We start from the raw sequence: 27,584 nt of genomic DNA, 5'->3' as shown, positions 1-27,584 counted from the left end.
TGGGACATGGAGGAGAAATTGAATGTATGTGTAATTGAAGTTTACTTTTAACATATGTGTCGTTAGAGATATTGACTAAGAATTTTCAAAATCCTACAGAAGATAACAAGCCATAGAATCAAAAAGCTCTAGATTCCAAACACAATAAATACAAAGAAAATCATGTCTAGGCACATAACAGAAAAACTATTAAAAACCAAAGACAAAGAAGGAAATCTTAAAAGTATTTGGGGACGGGGTGGTGGGGAGGAATCTCTTTCAAAGGAATAACAAGACTAATACCTAACTTTTAAATAGAAAACCTGAAAACCAAGAGACATCGGAGTAACAGCTGTAAAGTCCTATTTAAGAGAACCTCCATGTGTCAGTTTTTACATCTTTCTTTTTTTTTCCTTTTTTGTTTCAAAGTTACTTTTAAAAATTGCAATATAATTCATATGCCACAAAATTCGTCATTTTAAAGTGCATAATTCAGTGGTTTTTCACATATTTACAACGTTGTACAACCATGACCACTAATTCTAGAACATCATTATCACCCTAAAACAAACCCTTCCTTGGTCATTCCCATTCCCTCCTCCCAGATTCCTGGAAATCACTAATTTAATTTCCGTCTCTATGGATTTGCCTATTCTGGACATTTTATATAATTGGACTCATACAATATGTGGCCTTTTCTGTTAGGCTTCTTTCACTTGGCATATTGCTTTTGAGGTTCACCCATGTTGCAGCATATATTTAGTACTTCATTCTTTTTTATGGCTGAATAATATTCTATTACATCAGCATAACACGTTTAAACATTTATTCATCAGTTGATGAACATTTTCATTTTCTTTTAAAATAAATGTATGAGATTATTTTTGGACTTTAAATTCTATTCCACTGATTTATATGCCTGTCTATAAGCCAGTATTGCACAGTTCTTTATTTTCTTGCAAGCACTTATGTATCATTGACATTTATTTATTTGATTCTGGTTGGAAACTTTGAGAATACAAACTACGTGTTTTCTGTTATTCACTGATATATGCTAAGACTCTAGAAAAGCACTTAGGATATGGTATGTACTCAATGATACATGATTTGATTGCATTTGGACTTATTATTCTGTTTTTGATAATTTCTAAACACGAAATTCTAGATACACGGAATTCTTTCAGAGGTTTTCTAGATACCTAATTTTATTTTTGTCAGCTATCCTTTGGCTAATTTTATAACCTTCAATTTCTCACTTTTGCTCTTTAATTCATCATTTAAATTTTTTCCCCCAAATGTTACCAAATTTTCCTAAGATTATGTATTATCCTTCATATATATATATATATATATATATATATATATATATACACTTTCAACATATATAATATGTGAGGGAATTCTTATACATAAGAGGCAGACAAGGAGAAACTAACAAGGCAGGGGATGAATTAGGATTTGAATTCAGACATTCCTATTTTTCCCAGTTAATCACTCTGCTTTTTAGACAATTTTGTCCCATGGGGCTATACTATTATACTGCTACCATATATTAGAATTAGTCTTCTTTTCTAATTTATTATTTCTCTTCCATAACTTTGTGGCCACCTTTACTTGTTTTTAAAAAATAAATAAAATTAAAAATAATTTCAATAACAATTAGCAAAACAGTAACAACATAGCTTGGATATTTTAATTGTAAGTATAACTAACCTATACATTCACTTCGGACAAACTGACATTTAAAAAAAAGTCTGTCTTTCTATATGTAAATATGTGTCTTCCCATTTATTTTAGTTTCTCAATAGGTTTTCTAAATTTCTTCCTCTTGATATTAACACGTTTCTCAACAAGCTACTTGATGCTATTTCTAAAATTGGTATTATAAAAGAAATCTTTTTATGGTATTTTCTAGTCTGTTATATTTACTAGATGTCATTTATAATGTGTGGAAATCGCGTTCTTAAGAGCACTAACAAATATGTATTAGCTAATATTTATTGTGTCCATTTTTAATATGGCTTTAAATGCAAGTATTGTATTTTGAATATTTTAAGAGCCTATTCATTTATGTATGAAGTGGGTGCGAGGGATTTTTCTCTTAATGATGATTCCGCAACAGTACAAGACCAACAGAAAGTTTGTTATTCATGCTCATAATTTAATCAAATCATCTATTACAATGCATTTGTACTTTACAATTGATTAAGAAGAACAAAATATCATTGCTCAGAATTGTAAAAAGCCTGTTATAATCTGGTTATTTTAAAATTTAAAAAGTATTTTGCAGAAGTGTCACTCTATGGCAATTCAGTAAAGGAAATATGACTTCTAGACAGGTTTTAGCAAAACATGCTTATTGCGTTTCTTGAGTAAAAATCATTATGAGAGATACAATTTACCATATCTATTGTCCAATGAATACATGGATATTGTATATAAGCACAGAAATATGTTTTATATGATTCGTGGCTGCAATTTTTATTTATGTGATCCCATCATTGTTAATTTTTTACTCCATGTACATATACACACAAAAAAATACAAGTATGTAAGTTGTTAAGATTAACTGTAAAAACCACTTTCTAGTAGAATAAAATAGGTACATGCTAAAATGAAAGCATTTGAATCAAGGTCAAGGTATTGCTTCAAAGTAGGTCAGGTAATTTTCACTACACCTGTAGGTCAAGCAGTAGCTCTGCCTTTGGTTATAATTTTTTATAAAGTTATTGTACTCTGCATTAGAAAAATTAACTAGTATATGTAAATTATTATTTTTTAAAATATCTTGCATAGGATAGGGCTACATTTCTTGAAATAATCTCAAACTTAGAGAAAAGTTATAAGTACAGTACAAAATTTATTTTTTCTTAAAGCATTTGATAGTAAATTGCCTACCTGATGTTCTATCAATCTCTAATACTTTAGTGTTTTTCCTACAACCAGAACAGTCAGCCACATAACAAGAGATATTATGCACTACCATGAAAATCAGGAAATTATCATTGATACATTATTACCATCTAATCCTCAGACCCTGTTCAAGTTTTGCCAGGTGTTCAAATAATGTTCTTTAGAACAAAAGGATTCATTTGAGCATCATGAATTTTTTTCAAGCCATGTCTCTTTAGCCTCTTTCAGTCAAAAAGAGTTCCTTAGTATTTTTTTTTTTTTCATGAATTCAACTCTTTTGGACATTATAAGGCAGTTGTTTGTATAATGTTACTCATTTTTGGATTGTCTGATGTTTCTTCATGGTTAGATTCAGTTTATACATCTTTGGAGGGGTCATAAATTCTTCTCATCGGATCCTATCAGGTGGAGGACGATTTCAATGTGTACCTTTGCTGATGGTGCTTACTTTGATTAATTTAATGAATTTGGTGTCTACCAATCTTGTCAACTCTGAAGTTAATTTTCATCCTTTATAATTGATAAGCATTTTGTGGGGAAGTATTTTGAAACCATCTAAATATTCTATTCTTTATCAAATTGTCAATTCATTTATTTATCATTTTACAGCAGTATGATTCATTATTTCCTACTTTATTCAATGGGCTGTAATCTATTACTTTCATTATCATTACTGCTGTTCCTTTTCGTAGAGACTGATATTTAGAAGCCAATATCTGGGCATTAGGTATGATCCTTGCTTTTGGAATGCTGTAGGTCTCAGGCTTGCTCAGTGGCTAGAACTAAGGGATGTATGTATTTATATCCACACCTGTACTTACCTCTGCATCTATGTGTTTAAATCTATTAATATAAATTGAAAACCATAGCTGACACCAATTCCTCCAATTCCAATTCAATATCACAGGGTTTATTTTAGTTTTCTGTCTTTCCATACTTTAATTCCCTTCTCTGACAGAGAGAAAAGTAGCTTCAGTTATCCTTAACATATTGTCTGATGAACCCAGCATACGCAACTAATTTCCATTGCTGCTGCTGCCCTCCCCTGTGCACATTTTCTTCTTACCACATGTGGGCTCTGACACCCCACACCATTACCCCCTTCCACATGGATGACTTCTTCACTTAGCTCAGGCTCTGATGCCCTGCATCTGCTCCCTTACACATGGGACCCCTCCTCGCAGCATTCAAGCTCTGATTCCCCATGTTGGTCTGTCCCTCTTAGGGAGGTGTCCCACCTTACCTCCATCAGGCTCTGAACAGGAGAATACATATATTGTAGTGTAACAGATTAATAGAATACTATACAGTAAAGAATATAAACAAACTAGAGCTGTAGATATCAACAAAGATGAATTTCATAGTCATAATGAAGAATGATGAAGTTAAGATGAAGACAACCCACAGCACAATGCCCTTCAAGTTTGAAGATATTCATGAGAACGATAAATACTAACTTTAGGATAATGACTCACCCGAGGGAGAGAAAAAAGGGGGATGTGATTCATGAAGGGACTTCAACTGTATTGGTCATATTCTAGTTCTTAAGGTGAATGGTAAGCACATTATCCTCGATTATTTTTCATTTGGCCCTCTGGATCCATTTTCTGCCCTTCTCAATTGGCCCTCTGTTTTAGGAGGCTGCCTTGTATGGTCTCCTGTGGATCAATGTGTGCCTTATCCTTCTAAGTTGTAGAAGATTGAAAGGAGGGAAGATATTGAGGTCCCGGATTCTTGATTTTAAGATGACTTTCGACTGGCTAGGTTTCTTAACCAAAGGTCACAACTCCTGCTAGGAGGCCCTCTCCACCCAGCTCACTTTGGTTTTGGTATTTGCCCGGTCCCCTATTCCTTCAGGCTTAGGAATGGAAATGTTGCCCTTTGTTAACTCTCAGTTATTGCAGTATTCCTTTTTGGTTTCCAAGACACTGTTCATGCCTTAGTATATATTTCCTTTATTAAACTCTTCACTCTTCAAATTACCCAACTTGAGAGTGCCATATGCTTTTCACTGGGTTCTGACTGATAGAATATTTTCTCTATCTCTCTTTTTCTCCCTGTCTCTGTCTCTGTCTCTCCACATACACGCACCCTTTTTTCTTTTTCGTATATTTGAGATCACTCATATTTACAAAAAACTTAAGAAAGAAAAATGTTTATTAAGCACTTAGGTGTCAAACATTGTGATAGGGTCGAGAATATAGAGAAAAATGAGACAATAACCTATCTGTCACAAGGAAGTCACAGTGTAGAAGGACAGATAGGTGAAAATGAAAGGTTAGTAAGTGTAGTGGTTAAGAGCATGGGATTTGTGATTAGACAGACTAGAGCTCAAATCCAGACTTAGCCACCGAATGGTTCTGTGACCTTGGGCTAAAGAGATAAAAATGGGTCAGTAGTAGTACTTGTCTCATAGAGTCCTTGTGAAAATTAAAAGTAAACTCATTACCATCTATATATACTTTAACATTTTATAAGTCTTTAATAAATGCTACCTAAAATTATTGTTAACTGCAACAATTGCACTTTGTACCTGGTTTAGAGGTAGCACAGAGGAGGCACATGTTAATTATAGCTGAGGAGGTCTGCACAAATTTAATGGGTGAAGTGATGCCTGAGCTAGATTTTGAAGAAATAGTAATTTCACCGGGATCAAACAGAGATAGGCAGCCCAGGCAGAGGGAACAGCATGTATGAGAACATGCAAGAATGAAATAGTATTGCGTGTTCAGGGAACTGTGAGCAGTTAGTTTACTATTTCTGGAGGGTCAAGGCCAAGACATGAATAGTGAGAGATGAGGCTAACAAGTTAAGCAAGTGGTACAGGGATAAAAAGCCTAGTTTGGACTTGATCCTGCTGGTGATGAGCATCAAGAAAAGATTTTTATAAGGTTCTTCTTTAAAAAAAAAAAAATTCTAACTTACAGAAATGTTAGAAGAATTGTAAAAAGAACTCTGGTGTACCCAAGTTCCCCAATTGCTAACGTTCTACTACATTTACCTTGTCATTCATTTTTTCTCTCTGTATAACAATACGACAATGTAACCAACAATATAATTATAGCATAACTGTCAAAATCAGAGAATTCATAAGGGTACAATACAACCTAATTTCATTTAGAGCAAAAATACTTTTTTTTTCGGGGCAAAATCCACCCCAGGGTCAAGAGTTCAGTTGTCATATCTCTTGATCCGGGACTGCTCCTCAAATCTTTCCGTCTTCTGGGACACTGGAATTTTGAAGAGTACAGGGCAATAATACTGTGGACTATCTTCAGTTTGGGTTTGTCAGATGCTTCCTCATGATTAGAATCAGTTATGCATTTTTGGCAGGAACACCACAAAAAATATACTGTGTTCCCAGTGTTTCATATTAGATGGTGCGCAAGGTTGATTTGTCCCATTACTGGTGATTTTAACTTTGATAACACAGTTAAGAGAGTGTTTGCAAGGTTTCTCCACCATGATGTTACTATTTCTCCATTTTAAATGATATTTTATAAGTAGTTACACTGAGACTACACAAATATTCTGTTTCTTAAACTTTCACCCAATCGTTTTAATATCCATTGATGAGTCTAGCCTGAATAAATTATTACAATAACTGTTGTCAAATGGTGATTTTCTAACCCTATCATTCCTTCCAGATTCATTAGTTGACATCCTATTGTAAAGAGCTTATTTTTGTTTCTCATTGGTTTATTTATATATTTTTATCAGTATGGGTTCCTAAATTATTATATTTTTCTCATGGGCTATAATTTGATACTATAATTATTTATTCTAATGCTCAAATTGTCTCCTGTTTGGACAGTGGGAGCCCCTTCAAATTGGCTACTGTATCCTTTTCATAGTCTCCATCATTTTTGACCTCTACTTTATGTTCTGGTACAATGAGATTATCTAGACTTATCTTGTACTTTCCTTGCTCTGGCCCTGGAACGAGCCAATTCTCCAATTCCCTAAGGAGCCCTGATTCTTTTTAGTGAAGAATTGTATTTAGAAACAAAGATCTGGAAATTAGGTGTGCTCATTGCCATTAGGCCCTTTTAGGGGTCAGAGCTTTAAACATGCATGCACACACACTCATCTATACTACTCATCTCCTTAGCTATCAAAACCTTGAGTTGACATCAGTATTTCTAAATCTAACATAACAACACACTTCATTCCAGCCTGCATCCTTTCCATGTTTGTAACTATCTTCTCAGATAAAGAAAAACTTGGCTCTCATTATCCTTCATGCAGTTGCTTATTTACTCGTTTCCCCTTTATGTACCAAGCTCCCGATCCCTTTGACTGTTTCCTTAGCTTTGGCCTTGGTGGTTTCATAGATTCCCTTAACCTTGACTAGTAACTTACCTCTGTTTACTTAGCCCCAACTCTGTGGGTTCTATCCACCTCTTTGACCCTGGCTCTAGCTCTGCAGGCTCCACATTAATGAAGGATTTTAAGAAGGGGAAAGGCATGATCAGATTTGTCTCTTAGAAAATCAGCTTGATATCAGGGTAGATTCAATGGATTAGAAGCAGTTAAGAGGCTGCTGTAATAGTCCAACCAAAAGCTTAAAATGTCCTAAACTAAAGCTGCAGCTATTAGAAAATAGAGAACACATAAAAAATATTTAGAAGATGAAGGAGCCTAATTTTTATTAGATGCGAATTTCCTTTTACTACATCATAATGTAAAATCCCATGTTTTTCAGAACACCTCCTTACATTTATTATTTATTTATTTGTTTGTTTGTTTGTTTTTTATTATGGTTACATTAGCTAATGAAATCCAGTAAGTTTCGGGTGTATAATTTAGCTGTAAGGCATGTATACATTGCATTGTGTGTAGAAGGGGCCTAATTTTTAACTTGGGAGATAAGAGTAGACAGAGGGTGTCACTAAGAAAAATAGAGAATTCTGGAGAAAAAGCAGATTTAAATGAGGTGGCAAAAGTGGGTAAATAGAAGATAATTGTTTCTTTTTGGTCATGTTGAATTTGAACTGTCTTTGGACACTGGGAGTATAATAGCTAGTTGGATAAGTAGCTTTTGGGTATATGCTTACATCCTATCCCAAAAGTGCTTTTTCCTGTGCAGATGTCCAGGGAATCAAGTGCCTTCAGTGCCAAAGGACTCTTCAAAAATGCCAAATTCTTATCTGAGATGCTGTGTAGTCCATTCTTCCTCCTGGAAGTGTGTTAGCTGAACTTTGCTCACAGGAATGAAAATAGTAACCAAATGTCCAATAGGGACTTTGAGTTAAGATCTCAGAAAGAAGAATTAAAGAGGGACTATGACATAATTTTGTAAAAAAAATCTTATGTTCTGTCATGTTTTTATGCTTAAACAAAAGATCTAGGTGATTATCTTAACAGCCAGAAAAGTGGTCTTGGGAAGTTTATCTCACTCAATAGCTTGTCTTACGGGAGTAAAGAGGACCAAGGAAGGAGATGCTGATGGCAAGGCTAATAATGACAGCATCACTTATTGGGCTTTTAAGCACTTCACGAATTCTATCCAACTTAATTATAACAAAACCCTATGAGGCAGGCACTCTAACCAGTATTTTTCAGATACAGCTAATAAGGTTTAACAATTTGCCCATGGAAACATAAGGGAGTGGGGCTGAAAAGAGAGGTTTCAACTGAGGTCTGCTTATTGTAATGCAACATCTGTGTCCCCAGTACTGCTTTCTTAAAGATGCAAGGAGGCAGCAGCCCCCAGAGGAGATAGCCAGCAGGGGCAGGAGAGTCTTCAGTCTCCCTGGTCCCAGGAAGAACTCTTAGAGTCTTCTGGACTAGAACTTTCAGGAATTCTTGTTCCTCCATTTATTAGCTCAGTCCTGAACACAATCCATCAAGGGTCAACAAAGTGAAATTCCTTCAGAGTGGATGGACAAAGATTGCAAGTCATCTAAATGTGCTACCTAATACAAGAGAATGTTGGAAAAACTGATAAACCATAAGATATGATAGTTCGTCTCAAATACGTAAAGAGCTATCATATAGAAAAGGAATAGAATTTACTGTATTTTTTTTTTTTTATAAATCTAAGAGTAATCCATGTTATGTGAATATGTAGGATAAAAATTTGATCAGTGGCAAGAACGTTAACATTGAACATTCTGGTGGACAAGGACTGAAGGTAACAAAGACAAATGAAACGTGCTTAGTTAATTGTATTGAGGCAAATTTGTGTCTTGAACTTTTTTTTTTTAGTATTTTTTTCTGCAAAAATGAAAGCAAATGTAAAAGAAGAAATACAAATGTTAACAATCAGAGAAAAATGTTCAGTCTTACTATAATTTAATAAAAAAGGACATCGCTTCTATTGAACAAAAAGACATGAATTAAAAATAGTACCCAGCACTAGTAAGGTCTCAGGAAATAAGATCTCTAGTACAATTTGACCAGTAAATTTGTATATACTTTCTGAAGAAAATTTTGACAAACTGTATAAAAAACAATAAACAGCAACAACCTTTTGATGCAGCAGTTCTATTTTGAAGACTATATCACAATAAGGATGTATGGAAAATTCTAGCTAAAAGAGTATATTCGCTGAAGTCTTGTTTATAATGTATAACAATTAAAAATAACTTAAATGTCTATTAGTGAGTTTGGTTCGGTAAATTATCCATACAATAATTGAAGAAAGCAGTTAACTAAATACTCTGCATGGTATGGTCCTGTTTTCTTTAAAAAATATTTTATAGAAACATATATACACATGTATAATATATACTTATATTTAGTGGTTGATGTCTTTTTGTGTATATCATATTTTAAAGTTTATTGATTTTGTTACATTATTTGTATTGCTTACAATGCAAAGCTATTTAAAACAAGTCATATGAGCTTTTCTCATCTATTAAATATGGAATTTAATAATGGATAAGATAATACAAAGTTTTCACTACTTTGTCGTTGATCAATAAATATTAGTTCCTCTCTATTTCCTAGTGACAGGAGGTATTCAAGGATAAGTCAGAAAATGGCAGATCTGGGATGTAGGTGAAGAGATTTAGGCAACAGGTTTGCATCAGATGACATCTAATGCTCATTTAAACTTTGACATTTCATGTTTAACACAAATCTCCCCTATTTACCTCTTAAACAGTTATAATACAAACAATATTATATGTGTAAAATATAATTAAAGTTTGTACTGAATATCTAGTAACTGTTGTGTTACTATTACCAGCTCTGTAGATTGCGAATGGAGGGGGGTGGTGTGAAAAAATATCCAGCGCCACGGAGGAGGGCTCATGCAAATATCAGCCCACCTCCTCATAGGCAACTCTCAGGCTCTCTTTTTTTTTTGTGAATGAGCGGTGATCCTTAGGCCTCAGAGTACACAGTAAGCAATAGAACTTAAAAAAGGGAATTACTTTCATTTTCCAAGGAGCTGCCAGGTGGACTAACACAGAGGAGTGGAGCGCCCTTTCCAATAGCCTGCGAACGTGGGGGACATACAGGGCACTGGGATTCAGTCTGTAAGGGACCACTGGGTATCTCTCTTTAGGAACAGAGGGCGCGAGGCATGTGGGCCTCTCCTGGCCGGCCTCACCTGGCCTTCTCCGCCCAGCCCCAGGAGGTCGCACTCCCCGGGGGAACTCCGCGGGGGTGGTCGCCGAGCAGGTGGTCTCCGCAGCGTTACCTCGCGGCCCCCACGTGCGCGCTCGTCCCGGAGGCGGGGGCTTTGGGCGGGGGGCGGGGCGCCAGCTGCGCGCGCGGGGCGGGGGCGGGGCGCGCAGCGTGGTCAGGGCCGGTCCCGCGAGCCTCTTCCTTCCGCGCCCAGCCCCGCCGGGCCGAGCTCCTCCCCCGGCTCGGCCTTCCTCCCCTCCCCGGCTCGGCCTCCCTCGGCTTCCCTCCCTCCTCCTCTTCCTCGCTCAAGCGCTCCTCCAGCAGCCTGGCAGCATGGCGGCCGTGGAGACACGGGTATGCGAGACGGACGGCTGCAGCAGCGAGGCCAAGCTCCAGTGTCCCACCTGCATCAAACTGGGCATCCAGGGCTCGTACTTCTGCTCTCAGGTAGACGCCGGCGGCGGCGGCGGCGGCGGCGGACTCCCTCCGCTTCCCTCCGCGCCAGCCCTCGCGGCCGGTCGGGACGCACTCCTCCTCTTCCCATCGGCGCAGACTGCGCTTCCTCCCCCCCCCCGCCCCCGCCCCCGGCGCCGGCACCCCTCCCGCCGCCCGCGGTCCTGGGCCCTTCGCGACCCGGGCCGCGCTCGGTTGAAGCCATGTGGGCTGGGAGCGGAAGCGGAGTTGCCCGGGGTCGTCCCGCTGCCCTGGGGAGCCGCGTGGAGGGACCAGTTCCCGCGGCGCATATTCTGCCGGGGCAGAGGCTGCCAGGTGTGCGGGCTACCTGGGACAGGGGCCGCCCCAGCCGAGAGAGTCACAGCTGCCGCAGCTTCCGGCAGGGCTCTGGTGTCGGATCGCGGGGGGCGGGCCTCCAGGGCCCGTAGTCACTCTGGTCCGGAAGGGATTGGGGGGTCGGAAGAGACCCGCTGGGCTTTGAGGAGTGGGTTGCCTGGGGATGGTGGGAGTAGAAGAAGGGAAGAATGTAGGTTCTAGCTCCACCTCTGTCCTTGTGTTTTACTACCTCTCTTTGACACTTAAGCAACTTTGGGGATGAGGACGGAGAGGGGTCTGTGGAATTCTTTTCCTTTGGCATCCAAAATTTTTAATTTGGAAAACCGTGAGTTAACGGCACGAGTCGCATTTTGCATTTACTGAATTTCCCTGAGTGGAAAATTCAGTTCCATTAAGGGTTAAGGCTGTAGTGTATTTTAATAAGTTTTGTGCAGTGGAGCACACCCAGCATTAAATGGGGTCCTGACTGAAACGTGTGCTCATGCTTATGTTTACTGAAAAGTACTAGTGTTCTGGCTACATTTCGATACTCAGAATTTTGGCTGGGTGGCAGTGATATGGCTCTTACAGTCCAGGTTTGTTGAAGAGAAGCACATGAATATTCAAGTATTGGTAGTTACCTGCGGGGAGAAGAGCATGAACAGAGTCTGAAGGCCTGGTCAGGGTTCAGTCCTCCCTAATTACTGTGCGATCTTGATTTAGTCACGTTACCTAACCTTTATGAACTCTTCTTCCACCACTCTACGGAGGAGAAATGATTCTTTTACTTATATATTTCACAAGGTTGTTTTGAGGTCCAAGTTATTCAATGAATGTGAAATGCTGGTAAAACGTAAGGCATTTTTTTAAGGCCGCCAGTATGATGTGAACACTGCCATATGTGAAAATAGTAAATGAAAAGAATGAAAACATGAAACAACAAATACAAATAATATACTTAAAATACAAGATATATGAATATAAAGCTGTATGCAGAATAAACAAAATCCTCAAGTCACACTTGTAGATATGCCATTGTAAGAGATCTTAGCTATGTTGTATAGGTCTTGTTTTTAGTTAGGATTTGATCCTTGACCTTGTTAGTATCAGTTGGAAAAAGTTGCGCATGGAGGTATGTTGCTCATTCTAAAAATAGCAGTGGGACTACTCCACATACTAAACCTGGTATGAGTCCTTTTGTTTCTTTAAAATAATTTTCAGATTCTAGTTTGTTGAGGCCTATGTGGGACCTGGACTTAAAAAAACACAGTAGTTTCCTTTTGGAAATTGTGTAACATCTGAGTAGAATAATGTTTACTTCGCATTTAGGATTAGGTGGCATTTTGTAATGCTGAATGAATTCATATGTACAGACACTTATCTGTTGAGATTTTAAAAAGATACTATGAAACCATATTCTCAAGCATAGATGATATTCTGTTAAGCAAGGTATTCAGTAGAAAGAACATTGGCTCATTGCGATTTGTGGAAAAATTCAACACATTTTTGAAAACCTAAACAGTTTGTTTATTTTAAAATAATTGGAGTTATTTTATATTCATGTTGGATTCTACAGGTATATTTCTGGTACCATTGCTATACCTGTAAGTCAAACATATCCCAAGTTGCTTTCACAGCTATCTCTCTTCATTCCTATAACAATCTCCCATGGTCAGTTTTGAACATTTCTTACCAAGTCAGTTGTTGTGGTGTCTTAATTCATCTTCCTACTGTAGTTTCCCCATTGTGCAAACAAACACCCACAAAAAAACTATCCAAATAAAACCTTATGAACAGAAGTTATTTTCCCCTAGCATTGCACAGTTTGATTATGCTTACCCTCCACCCATAAAATAGAGTTACCATTGCTTACGGGATTCTAGCCCCATCAGGGAACCTCTGTGGAGTCCAGCTGATTTTCTCTTGCTCTAATCAGAGGCTGTCTTTCCTTCATCCAAAATGTCACCTGTCTTCTGAAATCATAGCTATTCTTTCAGTCCCAATTTGAGAATTTGATCAAATCACTAACTTTTCATAAGCCATTTTCCACAACTGTGATGAAAGTAGGGCTTCTCCTTGCCACTTTGATCTCCACTAAAATTGGTGGTCTTTCTTTATTCCTTGCTCCTTTGGTCCCTAGAGTGGCTGTCTGGCCAGCTTGTTACTCTGTCACACCACCTTGTTTATTGCCTCTGTAGTATTTTATATAATCTAATTATCATTTTTTTACTTTTTTTTTAGTGCCTACAGCACCTGGTATTCCTCCTAGGTGGTCTCCCATTTAAGTACTAACCAGGCCTGACCCTGCTTAGCTTCCGAGATCAGTGAGATTGGACATGGTCAGGGTGGCATGGCTGTAGACTGTTTTCTTATTTATCTGTTTTTCAGTCTCTGATTTAGGTGAGCTTTATGAATAAGTTGTCTTGTTCACTGCTCTATCCTCATTTTTCAACGCAATGCTCTTTATGCAGTAGTTGGTCAAATGTTTGAATCAATGAATAAATGTATCAAAATGCAGAATAGAGAGGTTAACTGCCTCATTTGAATCACAACTCCATCATTTACTAGCTATGCAATGGGTAAATAACCTGTTTTCTGTTACATCCTTTTAAAATGGGGCTATTAATAGTACTTACCTCAGGGTTTTAGTGAAGACTAAATATTTAGTATGTGTAAAACAGCACATTAGCAAACTTAATCACCGTTAGCTGTTTTTATCATACATCTGTATTTTATGCTTAAGAAGGTAGAAATATTTTTATCTAAATGCTTTATTCTAAGAAAAGTTTTGTTTCTTTAAGTGAGTAAAACCCATTTTACTTGAAAATTCAGCTTTTTAGGAGTTCCTGATGTTTGATGGTATTTCTCTGTAGAAGTGTTCATTCTTATTTAATAGTAGTTCACTAATTTTAAAAATAATTTAGTAGTTTTCTCCTAGTTCCTAGGAGTTTGTAATACTTTTTTTTTTTTTTGAGAGTGGATGCTGTGCTTTACTCATTTTTGTGTTTCTCTAAGTGCCCTGCACACAGTAGACACTTAGTTCATTAAATGAAATAGAGATGGATAAGCTTGAAAAAGAAAGCAAAGAGCATTCAGGCCTTCAGTTTAATAGCCCAGGGCAGATGCTATCTTGCCCTTAAAGGATCAGCTGAAAAGGACCTGAGTGGTTTGCAACCAATGTAATGCATAAGAATTTAAAAGGTAGTATAGTGTAAGCGGAAGGATACTGAGTTTGTAGTCTGACCTGGGTTTAAACCTTTGTTACCATGTCCTTGGGTAAGTCATCTAATTTTGTGAGAGAGGGCTAATGGTACATCCTCTTTATGGAGTTTTGGGGGCAGTGAATAAGAGAGCATGCAAAGTGCCTAGCACAGTGTTCAGTAAGCGGTTTTACTTTGCATATAGCCTCCTGCCTAAAACTGTTGCAGTCAATTATAAGGAAGGTTTAAAGTGTTTAAAAGTGATGTTTATCAGTGTTTTGAACAAATTCTTGCAATCGTTTCTTATAAAGAAGCAGTGGCAAGGCAAGGTGATTAACTGGGTGTCCTTGAAGAAAGTGAGTGGCTGGGCATCTTGCAGGAAGGATTGCCCTAACAACATGTAGCATCTTTGAAATGCAACTCTGTCCTCTGAAACTCTCTCTCCTTTAGTAGTAGAGTTCTAGACATTGAAGCATGTTTCTAGAACTCATCTTCATCAAATATTACTATATTATACTTTTTTTATTTATAGGGATTTTCTTTAAATTCCTCACATTACTCATCACACCTAGATATTGCTGTAAGTTCAATGATTGGGTACAGCTGTCATCATCTTATAAATGAAAGGTAGAACGAAGGCATAGAAAGGTTGTGATTTTTAAACAAAAACAACTAATATATTTACTGTAGAAAAATTAGGAAATACAGGTGAAAAGTTAGTGATAATTTCTATGACATTTTTGATGTGCATTTTTACAAACATTTTATGTACATTAATATGCATATAACTGCATATATTTTCACAAAAATGTTACCATAATAGAATCCTAGGGAAATTGACCACTCTTTTGCTTTAACTAATATATTGGGAATGTCTGTCATAGCTACATTTACAGTATCTTTTGTAATGGCTGAATTGTATGTTGTGTTATAGATATACTGTCCTTTACTCACCTGTAGTTGAATTTAGTTTATTTCCAATGTTTAGCCGCTATTTAATTACTCTTCAGTAAATGTTCCTGTACATTTTAAATCATTTTGATTTTCTCAGGAGCATAGAATAATGGTAGGACTGGTACATGAACACAGGATTGAACCATCCCAAGCTGCCAGCAATTCTCACATTGTAGTCAGTGGGTTTTTGTTGGTTTGAGGACCTTCTGGTGGTCAGTGGAGATCTCCTTTTACTGACCTGCTTATATTATAAATACTTATTATTGAGGTTTTGGAATGAATTTTACTTATATTCCACTAGGCCTTGTAAAAAGCAAGCTTCATTTGGTTGGCAGGTGATCCAAAGTTGAGCAAATCTTTAACTCTGAATTACTTTTTTTAGGGTTCTAAGAGCTGTTGGAAGTTTGTGTATCTTGTATGGTTCATATAGTTTGTGGATAGAAGTTTTAGTCGCTTTTTCTTGTGAGCCTTTTTTCAAGTTTGGCATACTTGCAGAATTTTTAGTTTGGTCTTAGTAAATTTAGTTGGGTGATAGGTCCATGAGCACATAGCTAGGTACATACCCAGCTGTAGATGTCAGGAGGGAGAAGCAGTAGCGTGGTAACTCCTTCTGTATTAATGAGGAATTATCTTTGGTATTAATAGCAAACCTATGTAGTAGATGTATATAGACAAATGTTCTACACAGCAACCGTGGTATTCTCTCCATATTAAAATTTTAATGTAATGAAATATAAATATAATTATTACCCTTTTCCCTTACCCTACAATTTTAACATGAAGCCTTTGCTTATTCATGTCTGGGCAGGTAGTGCTCCCAGCTCAACAATTATAAGTCTTTTTATTTTGATTTCTTTGATTGCTATCAGTCTTTTTTTCTGGCTTTGAATAAAGAACAATTGAAAACATTCTGTAGGCTAGGCCTGCCTTTCTCAATAGGTGTGTTTGGCAGCTGCAGTTGAACCTGAAAGAGGGCCTTGGGAAACTTCCCCCAGATTAAACATTGTAAGTAAGTTCGCTCCTTGCAGCACCTTTCACAGTAGCTAAGTTGTGGAGACAACTGAAATGTTCATGGATGGATGAATGGATAAACAAAATGTGGAGTAAACATAGAATGGAATACTATTCATCAATAATAAAAAAAAAGGAAATTCTGCAATGTGCCATAACATGGATGACCCTTGAGGACATTATGATAAATGAAATAAGCCAGTCACTGAAAGATAATAGTGCAGATTCTATTTACTTACGTGAGGTATCTGATATAGTGAAATTCATAGAACGAAAGAGAGGAATAGTGGTTGCCAGGGGCTAGGGGGAGGGATTGAAGGGATGGAGTTACTGATCAGTAGTATGAAGTTTCAGTCAAACAAGATGAATAAACCCCAGATGTCTGCTATTCAGTGCTCTACTGACAACAGTTAAAATTGTATTGACAACTTTGTGTTAAATGTGTTAGGAGGGTAGATCTCACATTTTAAGTGTTTTTATTATTATTAAAAAAAAAAATTCCTGTTTTTATCTCCAGAAACTTTTTATTGCAAAGTCAAGTAGGGACTACCTCCTGGTATACCAGAGCTGTGCCAGGTCTGTTGGAAAGCATTTCTCAGAACCCTGTCAGCTGAGTCTGCTAATGTGGCATTTATCTGGGTCATAAGCTCATGCCTCTGAAGAGCGGGTAAGGTTTAAATGATAAGTGAAATTATGACTAACAATTTCTTTATCATCATAAAGTAAGGCAACAGAGACTTCTCCATATTATGAACCTGTACTTAATGATTTTGCCTTGATAGAAAGTACAATAGGTCAACAACACTTTGTATCAGATTTTGAAGATTACCCTGTCTTACCCATCAAGTTATGAGCTTAAATCATTCAGTAAAATAGGTAAATGTAAGGTTTTAGATATGGTGTAGTTTCTCTCCCCTAATAGAGCATACCTTTATTTTTTTCAAGTAGGTATTTTATTACTAGTTATTTTGTTAATTAGTATTAGTGATGGGTTTGACTATTTGAATACTGACAGCTTTGTATTGTTCACTACTAAACAAAAGTACAGAAAAATATAAATGCAGTTATTACATGAATAATGTATCGCTTTCGAATTGAGGTTTTAAGAACTAGAAAGTGAGGATTTATACATAAGTATTTTTTTTCTAAATTGTTTTTATTAGATGTTGACTAGAATAAAAAATATTAAGTCATCCATAGGATCTAAAGAAGCGTGGCACGGTAAATGCCTGTATACTTACCACCTTACTTAATAAAAAGAATATTCCTAGGAAAAACCAGTAAAGCCAGAAGGCTCCTATATGTTCAGTACTCCTTTATCAGAGGTACTCCTTTACAGAGGTACTCCTTTATCTTGACTTTTGTGTTTATTATTCATTTGCTTTTCCATATGTTTGATTCCCTAGATAAAGCATTATTTAGTTTTGAAGTTTTTGAACTTTTTGTAAGTGAAATCACTGCAAGTATTCTTCCACAACTTCCTTTCTATGTTTAACATGTTCTTGAGATTTGCCCATGTTGTACATTGCTCTAGTTCATTCATTTTCATTGCTGTATGATATTCCAGTGAAATAATATATCATAATTTATTCATCCCTTTGTTACTGGATATTTGGATTGTTTCAGGTTTTTGCTATTATAAGCAGTGTGGCTCTAAATGTTCTTGTACCTAACTCCTGGTGCCTGTGTGCAGTAGTTTCTCTTGAGTGTACACCTAAGAAAAAAATTCTTGGGTGATAGGATATGTGTCTGTTTAGCTTTATTTGGATGTTCCAAATTGTTTTTTTTTAGTGTGATTGTACTTGCTTACACTCTCATCATCAGAAAATTTATATTGTTCCATATCCTTGCTAGGACTTGATTTTAACAGACATTTTGATTTTTGTCAATATAGTTTTTTGTGTTACTTTTGAATAACAGCATTCATTGGGCTGTTTTCATATCTGTAAACTTGCAAAAATTTGACTGTCCTCAAGAGGCTTCTGGTTACTTACACTGACAGGAGGCACAGAATACCTGGTTGTCCCACTCCCAGTGGTACTAAATTTGATCACTAGGTTAAGAATGTTACTGCCAGATCACCATAGCAAACATAATTTTTCATTTTGCAATTACCATATAATCTATGGGATGATATTTGGCATTATGAGAATATGCATTTCCTCAACAGTCCTTCCGAACCCAGTGGTTATAGCATCTGTGATCATCCTTGCCTGATAATTATTTCAATGTTGGTTGCAAAAGGTGATTCCCACCCCAACGTGATCCCCATGGTCCTTTAATAGCTGATTATTTTTACCTGTAAGGAAGAGTTTTCCCTCATCAACTGGTAAATAAACTATGTTCCACCTAAAAGTGGTATTATTCCTACTAAACAGACATGTAATGGTAACATACTGGTTTCTTCCAGTTGTCATAAATGTTTGTTGTTTTCTCATTCTTCAGTTTAGGGGTCTTTGGACTATTTTCCTTCATTAAATATTGAAATGAATTACAGTCCTGTTCTTTTTTATGTTGATCAATGTTACAATTTTCAAAATGGTTTCAATACCCCTTTGACCCTCCTCCATTAGTCTCTGCTTCCTGGCTTTCTGGCACAAGACAAATCAGATTTACCCTGTAATTTCTCTGTCCCAGGTCTGGAACCAATCCTGTCTTCAATAGCTCTGGTTTCTGATAGGAATGTCTTTAGAAATCTAATCTGAATGCTAAGTATGCTTCATGCTACTGGAATGCCCTTGGGGGATGGGGTAGTGACATCTTCAAGGAACTTTGCTGATGGCTCTGTGGAGGACACAAACCACTATAGGGCAGTTTTTCAAAGCAGCACACTAAATAGGCAAAGAACAGCATAGGTAAGGATAAGTCCTAGAAGGCCTTCTGAAGTAGGAGCGTTAAGAACTGGATTTTGATAAATTTTAAAAAATAAACAAAAAAAATTAAAAGATAAAAAGATGTGTATTTGGACGAAGGAGAGGACATTCTCTCCAGGGAAAGGATGTGTTTATGGAAAAAGAAGGAATCAGAGCATATCTGTTACAGCAGATAATTAGCTTTACTTTAGTGAAGAGTCCCAGTACGGACATGTAAGGAAATAAAGTGGTTGTAGGGATTGAGACTCTGCTGTCCCATTGAGTATATTTTTTTCAAAATGTAAATATCTTTTGTTTTTCATTGTAAAAAGCAGTGCATGATCTTTGTATATATTTAAAACAAGTGTATAAAGTGAAATCTCCATCATATCTTAAGAGAATGTTAACAGTTAGGTTTATTGTCTTTCTAGACTTTTATCTATGTATTACTTAGAGGATGAGAACGTGGATACTGTCTCAAGAAAGCCTGTATTTAAAACCTGGCTTTGCCATTAATTATCTGTGTGTTTTTTGGGCATGCGAACCCATCTAGGTCTCAGCTTTCTCATCTGTAAAATGGGATAGTAATAGTAGAACCCACTTCTTAGAGTGGTTTTGCGGAGTAAGTGTTAATACATAGTAGGTGTCTAAATCGTGTACTTGACATGATAGTAGTACACATTTGATGGTACATGCTCAAATGTTAGCTGTTGTTTTTATTTTTTAAAAACAAAAATAGGATCATTGCTTTGTATTTTATATAGCTATGTAGTTGCGTAACTTGTTTTTTAAAAAATGTGTCTTTTTTCTTATTGTAAGAAACATATAAACTTTATCATCATAATTATTTTTAAGTGTACACTTCAGCAGTGTTAAGTATATTCACATTGTTGTGGAACAGATCCCCAGGACTTTTCGTCTTGTAGAACTGAAGTTCTAGACCCATCAAACAACAACTCTCCTTTGTTCCCTCCTCCCAGCCCTGATAGTCACTGTTCTATTTTTTGTATTTATGAATTTGACTATTTTAGATACCTCATGCAAATGGAATCATACAGTATTTGTCCTTTTGTAACTGGCTTATTTTACTCAGGGCCCTCAGTGTTCATCCATGTTGTAACATGTGACAGGATTTCCTTCTTTTTTAAGGTTACAGAGTTGTCCATGGTGTGTGCATACCACATTTTATCAGTCCATTCTTTGACAGACATTTGGGTTGCTTTTACCTCTTGGCTATTGTAAATAACACTGCTGTGAACATGGCTATGCAAGTATCTCTTTGACCCTGCTTTCAGTTCTTTTGGATATGTACCCAGAAGTGCAATTGCTGGATCATTTAGTAGTTTTATTTTTAATTCTTTGGAGGAACCATCATGTTTTCTGTAGCCATCCCCACCCCAATGTAGTTTACATAGTGCTTTACGATCCTACCAACAGTGCACAAGGGTTACAACGTCTTCAAATCCCTGCCAATATTTGTTATTTTCTTTTTTTCTTCTTTAATAGTAGCCAGCTTAGTGGGTGCAAGATGATATCTCATTGTGGTTTTGATTTGTATTTCTCCGATTAGTGATGTCGAGTACCTTTCGTATGCTTGTTGGCCATTCTTATATCATTTTTAGAGAAATGTCTGTTCAAGTCCTTTGCTCACATTTTAATCAGGTTCTTTGATTTTTTTTTTTTCTCCTGAGTTATAGGAGTCTTCGTATATTTTATTTCTTTTTCTTGCCTGAATACTCAGGCTAAGACTTCCAGTACTTTGTTGGATAGAGTGGTGAAAGCGGGCATCCTTTTCTGTTCCTGATCTATAAAGAAAAGGCTTTTACTCTTTCCCCATTGATTGTGATGTTAGCAGTTGGCTTTTCATATATGGCTTTTATTATGTCGACGTAGTTTCTAGTTTGTTGAGTGTTTTTATCATGAAAGGGTGTTGAATCCTGTCAGATGCTTTTTCTGGATCAATTGAGATGATCATGCGGTTTTTGTCCTTCATTCTGTGGTATGTTATGTTAGTTTTGTATGTTGAACCATTGCATTCCAGAAATAAATCCCATGTGGTCATAATGTACAGTCTTTTTAATGTTGCAGATTTTTACATCAATACTTAGCATGATTATTGGTCTGTAGTTTTCTTGTGAGTTTATCTGGTTTACCTTCTTTATTGTTAGTTGAATCTTTACCCTTTTTTCCTCCTTAATTTAGCTAAGAGTTTGTGGATTTTGATTTAAAAAACAAAACAAAACACCCAGTTCTTAGTTTGATTTTTTCTATTGTTTTTCTATTTTATTAATCTTCACTGTAATCTTTTATTATTTTCTTCCTCCTGCTAGTTTTAGATTTACTTTGTTGTTCTTTTTCTAGTTCCTAGAAATGTAAAGTTAGGTTGTTAATTTGGGATCTTTTTTTAATGTATCCATTTATAGCTATAAACTTTAGCATTGCTTTTGCTGCATCCCATAAATTTTGGTATATTGTGTATTTTGGGATGTTTTGTATTTGGTATGTTTGGTGTTTTGTTTTCATTTGTCTCAAAACATTTTCTAATTTCCCTTGTGTCTTCTTTGACCCAATGATTAACAGTGCATTAATTTTCACATAATCGTGGATTTTTCAGTTTTCCTTTTAATTAACCTTTAAAACCTAAACCATTGTAGACGTCTTTGTATGCCCATATGTAAGGTTAATTCCATTGTTTTTAATGACTGTATAGAATTTGCTTGCATGGTTAAATCATATTTTATATAACCCATTTTATATGGATTGATAAATTCACTTCAATTTTTTACAATTATAAATAATGCTGCTGTGAGTATTAAATTTGCGTATATCTTTGCTAATTTGTCAGGTTATTTTCTTTGGTTAAATTTCTGTGTGTGGGTATATATGTTTTTATGTATTAAATATTTATATACATGTTCTATTTTGATACACATAGCCTTCTCATTACCAGCTGATCATTCAGTACTCACTAACATTGTTTGGTGTACTCTTTTTTGCTTATGTCTTCATTAATGTGAATTGATTTTAGTTTTGAAATGGTAGAAAAGAGAAAAATAATACAGGTTCTTAAGAGGATAGGAGTGGGTAGGTAATCATATTGTGAAAACCATTTAATGTTAATTCTGGCAATACTTGTAGGGTGGTTTGGAATAGGAAAAGATTAAGGAGAGGAGGGGATCGAGGTGGGGAAGCTGTATTGGTAGTTTGGCAAGTCGGTAGGGCCTAAAATAAGGTGGGAGATGTTGGGATTATTAGATGAGAAGAGTAATATAGGAAACTACTTGTTCTGGCAGCGAAATGAAAATACAGCTATTTTAACTCTGGTGGTACTTTTATGCTCTCCAGTGATTCATAATCCTGAAAATAGATAAGAATCACATAGCTTATCCTCAGAGATTATGACTTAATTTGAGGTGGGAAACAACATGAGTATTTTTAAAGTAAAACTTTCCAGGTGATTATAATACATCGCCAGGACTGAGAACCACACTACCCCATATAGCTTCTAAAACTGGTAGATACCTCTTGGTACTAAAGGAAAAGTGTGTTCTCTTGGAGTGAAGACCCAAATTTTACCTACTATTTATAAAAGATTATCAGTAGACAGTGCTTTGACATCGTTAAGTAGGCGAAGAATAAATCAGTGAAAGAAGGTGCTCTCAAAGATTCCTGAAATAAGTACACGTGACCTGCTGGGCTTAGGTGTGAGATGGGATGTGGTGTGGGGATACTTTATGGAGGAGGCGGCATTTGAAATAGACTTGAGGGCAAGTAGCTTCAAAGGATATAGATGTAAAGGTGTCAGGAAGGAGCAGATAGCGCAGGTTGTGCAAAGGAAAGGAAAGTGTGGTCTTCGTCGGAGGATGTCTAAATCTAGTTGGGTCATTGGTACATTTTTCAGAGATAAAGAAGGAAAGATTGCCCAGTTAAGGAGTCAGGGGTTGATTCTTCATGGAATGCATAGTCACTCAGGGTTTTGAGTGGTCCTAGTCTGGTAATGAATGAAAGAGAAAGTGAGACTATGGTTTAGAGAAGGAACAGTATTAGGTCTTCAGGAGTTAATAGGAGATATGGGCATGTTCTTCAACGCCATCGGTGACTTTGAAGACTTTAAACTGGTCACTTCATGGTCTCAGCAAGTAAGAGGAAGTTCGGTGTCCTTATGCAGATAAAAAGTTTGTATTATGACTATTTTGTTTCCTTCATTTACTTGAATCCTCCCTCATATATCTTGAAATACAAGCTGTTAGCTAATTAAGCTGTTTTGTGAGACAGTTTGCCAATTTATCTAATGATTTATTTAATGACAATAATCCTATTAGTCCTCTTATTTAAAAATTGGGATTTGGTATAAGTTTTATGAATCAAGTACAAGTACTGTGAAACCCTCTGAGTAAAACACAGAGCTATTTGGATAGTGACTTTTCAGTGAATGTGTGGAATTTCAAAATGTTAGATGATGATAACTATATTGAGAATGCAGTTGGGAGAAAAATTGATGTGGGATAGTTTCGAATGCCAAGTAGTCTGAAAAATGTAAAGTATGTTTCTCTTTTCCAGAAGTATGTTTATAACCTTGTCGAAAGTATTCTTTGCTGAATAGAATCAAGAATGATTATTTTTAAGTCTTGGTAATTGTTCCATAGCTTATGACTTTTCAGAATAGATATTGAAAGAAAATAATTTTCCATAAACACTTACGATGTGTCCAAAATGTTGATCTTTGTACCTTTTCCTGGGTTATTTACTCTGCCCACTATAAAGTAAGGATGCAGGAGAAGGATTTTGATTACAGTTCCTTCAAAACATTTATACTGCTTTTAGTTTGTTCAAAGTTTACCTGACAGTCAAATCAACAGTAGAGATCACAGTGGAATAGATTATCAACTTAATTGCAGAGGCAGTGATTGCTAAAAGGGTTTATAAAAAGTGTCATTTCCCATTAGAGGACAGTAGGAGTTTTACAGAGAAGATGGTATTTAAAATCAGTTATTGTCATCTTTACTCTTAAAGGAAGGTAAGGTTTGAATAGAGAGAAGGACATCTGATTATTTAAGTATAATTGCTTTGAAGTATACATGTAGAATTGGGTACAAGTGAGAGCTGTACCAGCTCCCTGCTCCTGTGTCAGTCAGAGCAGCTCTTTTTTTTTCTATTTTAAGTACTGAAGGTTGCTCTAGATTTCTTTTTACAAGAGTTCTGTGGTTAAGATGGGTAAAAAGAAAAATATTTGAAATGTACCCTGATACACTCCCTATGGCAAGCTTTTGCAATTAGAATAGAAGAGTCTTTATTTAAAATTCAGGAAGATTTGATGACTGGGTTCTGGGCATTGTCAGGTTGTAAATGACATTACCTTTTGAGGAAGAAGGTAGGAAAAATCAACAAATACTGGCGAATGTGTAGACAGACACACTCACTGTAAGGGATGGGTCACTGAAGACAACAGTGTTGGGAAGGGAATTGGGTTGATGTGAAAGAAAGGAGAAATGTGATTGTTTCTTTGGACGCCAGTCTGTCAGGCTTAGTTCACCAAAGGCTCATGTACCCCAGAGAAGAGGCTGAGAGAGGTGGGCTGTACGTTTTGGACACTGGGGGGATACTCAGTTGTGGCGCAGAGAGTAACTTGTCCACTCACACTGTGAGCAGAAAAGTATAAACATGTTGCCTTAATGTTGTATTAATTGGCATATAAATAGTACCTACCTTATAGGGTTTAGAGTTAACATACATAATTAGAATAATGACTAGCACATAGTAGGTACAATGTGTTATCTTTTACTACATTGTGATTACTTTTTATTTTCCTATACAACTCTACTTAGCTTTCTGTGTACTTAAATTTACCCCAACTTTCTTTGGTTTCATAAATCTCTTCTTAGTATGTTTAAACATACTTGGTATTCAATCACTTGGTTTCATGTTCTTGAAGGAGTCTCTTCTGGAGTCTTCTGATCTCTAGCTCTGCTGTATAGTTTTTTTTGGTGGGGGGAGGGGAATCATCTCACATCATTGGAGGTTTTTCTTGAGCATCTCTTGTATAGTATCCCCTGATTCCTGCATCCTGCTAAACTATTCATGAAAAATTCCATTGAAAAATAACATTTTAAGAAAGTATTTTCCTTTCTGGAATATAAAGCAATTGTTTTTAATTTAAAAGCATATATGGGTGGCAGTTTTATACTTTATGCTCTTTTTAGAAATAACTTTGATAATCATTTACAATTACATATATCAGTAATGGTGGAAGCTATTAAATAGCAGTTTTGTATGGAATTACCTTAGTTTATACCCAAATGCATTAGACTGTCACTCCAGGACTGCTTTATGTATTGAGTGCTCATTTAATATTAATTGATTGGTTTTGGCAATTTTTAAACTTTCTATTTGTTGAAAATTTTTAAATAGAAACAATCAAGTTTTATGAAACCACGATAATTGTTAGGTGCAGTATCTCTAGAGCTTACAAAATGGGCCTGTAGCCTCTTAAAAGGACATTTTCTTGAACTTAAAAGTCGTCCTAGTCCTTCCTCTTCCTTCTGTCTGGTAGGTCTTATAGAATAAGTAGGTAGTTTTTTGTTTATTTCGTTTTCCTTATTTGGAAATGAGGAAGAAAGGACTTACTTGTGACGCACCAGGAGGGCTTCAAAAACCATGCTGTATAACATCTGGCAATGTTTGTTCGTTTTTATTATTTAGAGGTTGTATTTTACCAACATAAAGGATAGGATTCTAGCGGAGTGACTTGCTTAGCACTTAAAACTTTTCAGTAGCACAATTTACAAGTTCATTCCTTTAATGTAAGACCTTTCGGGAGCTGCAGTGTAACAGTTGGCTGTGTATCCCCAGGAGTTTTGAAGGTACCTGGTGTATCTCTTAATCAGCATATTGTTCAACAGAATTCAATAAGAAACATTGTATTTTTTTTTTGTCTGTACTTGATATCATGGGTCACTATAGCATCTAATAAAGAAATAATTGCTACTGGTAGGAGAATTAACATACTTACAGTAATATAAGCTCTCTGAATGAAAACATTTAATCTATTGCAGAATGTTTAAGTTGTAAATACAATTCTGCTTGAGACTAGTCTCATGTTTTCTTTGACTTTATCCTTTTGCCAATTCTTACTATATACTGAGAAATATTTTTTATTTTTATATTTTAAAAAATCTAAGTTAAGAAACTTTAGCCTTTTCTCTTAAATTGGTCTCCTTTTACTTTGCCTTTCATCTGCTGCTGCTTCTCTCTCCTGTATGCTGCTAGGTTGTTTTTGTTTTCTTTACATTTACTGGTTTATTATAAAGGATACAACTCAGAGACAGCCAAATGGAAGAGATGCATAGCCCAAGGTTGCGGGGTAGGGGAAGTGCAGGCCTGTATCTTAATCATTTTATGGAGCTGTTGCATCTTCAGAGTACTGCCTTGTGAGCCTTACAGTTTTTAGAAAGAGAGTGGACTTTGGAGCCAGAGAGTTGTATTTAAATTCCAGCTCTGCCACCTGACAGGCATTTGAGCTGTCAAATTATTTAACCTTTCCCTGCTTTAGTCTCCTTGTCTGTAAAATGGTAATATTAATATACAGTTTCTAGGATTAATGTGAAATCTGAATGCGATAATACACATGTAAGGTGTCTGATATTCATAAAGGTTCTCAACAAATGGTACTTCCCACTAGCAAATGCTAAATGGAGGTATGACAGGCTGTTACCTATGATGGAAGGTGATGTCCTTCTAACTCGGCTTGATGGGAACCTTCCTCTATAGATATTCACCACCTGGTCCTCTTTACTCATTAAGAACATGACAGGGCTATTTTTACTTTTGAGACAAGACTCTGAAGCAGAAGTAATGGCTTGGTTTCCTCCCTATTATGTATTGGGAGGGTTAGATAATAAGGGTTTATAGTAACAGTTAATAACAACAACAGTAATAATGGTCAGTAGCAATAGTTAGTGAAATGGCAGGACAACAGGGAAGGGAAGAAAGATTAGCAAGAAAACTCTGCAGTACAGCACACATCGAGAGACAAAATGACCACAACTTTGTAAAAACAACTATGACCAAGTTGCATTTATGCAGTATATAAAATAGTAATCCACCATAGTCAGCTAGTTTATTTCATGGAGGTGAAAATCATTAAATAATAGGAAAAGCTATCACTGTAATACATCAAATGAGTGTATAAAAATACAAAAAGAAAATGACTTCTCTAAAATGTATTTGATAAAATTCAACATTAGTCCCTTGTCGCATTATTTCAAGGGTGGAAATCAAAAAAAATATTTCCTTAATATAAGAAAAAGTATAAGATTTTTCCAATTTTATT

The 27,584-nt window shown here is 36.2% G+C and overlaps 1 protein-coding gene and 1 pseudogene across 1 annotated transcript in view; one reads left to right on the top strand and one right to left on the bottom strand.

Moving 5' to 3' along the window:
* Nucleotides 1-10,739: 10,739 nt before the first annotated feature.
* The window catches only part of METAP1 (methionyl aminopeptidase 1), a 53,180-nt gene continuing 36,335 nt past the window's right edge, over nucleotides 10,740-27,584 (top strand). The window contains exon 1 of the mRNA XM_016133591.2: nucleotides 10,740-10,917. Coding sequence (XP_015989077.1) covers nucleotides 10,804-10,917 — 114 coding nt within the window. The 5' untranslated portion in view covers nucleotides 10,740-10,803. The remainder of the gene's footprint in view (nucleotides 10,918-27,584) is intronic.
* Nucleotides 13,480-13,600, bottom strand: LOC118608737 (annotated as a pseudogene).

This window comes from Rousettus aegyptiacus, unplaced genomic scaffold (assembly GCF_014176215.1).
Source record: "Rousettus aegyptiacus isolate mRouAeg1 unplaced genomic scaffold, mRouAeg1.p scaffold_m13_p_10, whole genome shotgun sequence".
In the NCBI taxonomy this organism is placed as follows: Eukaryota; Metazoa; Chordata; class Mammalia; order Chiroptera; family Pteropodidae; genus Rousettus; species Rousettus aegyptiacus.
Note: the sequence above shows the minus strand (reverse complement) of the source record. Positions and strands in the feature narration are given on the sequence as shown.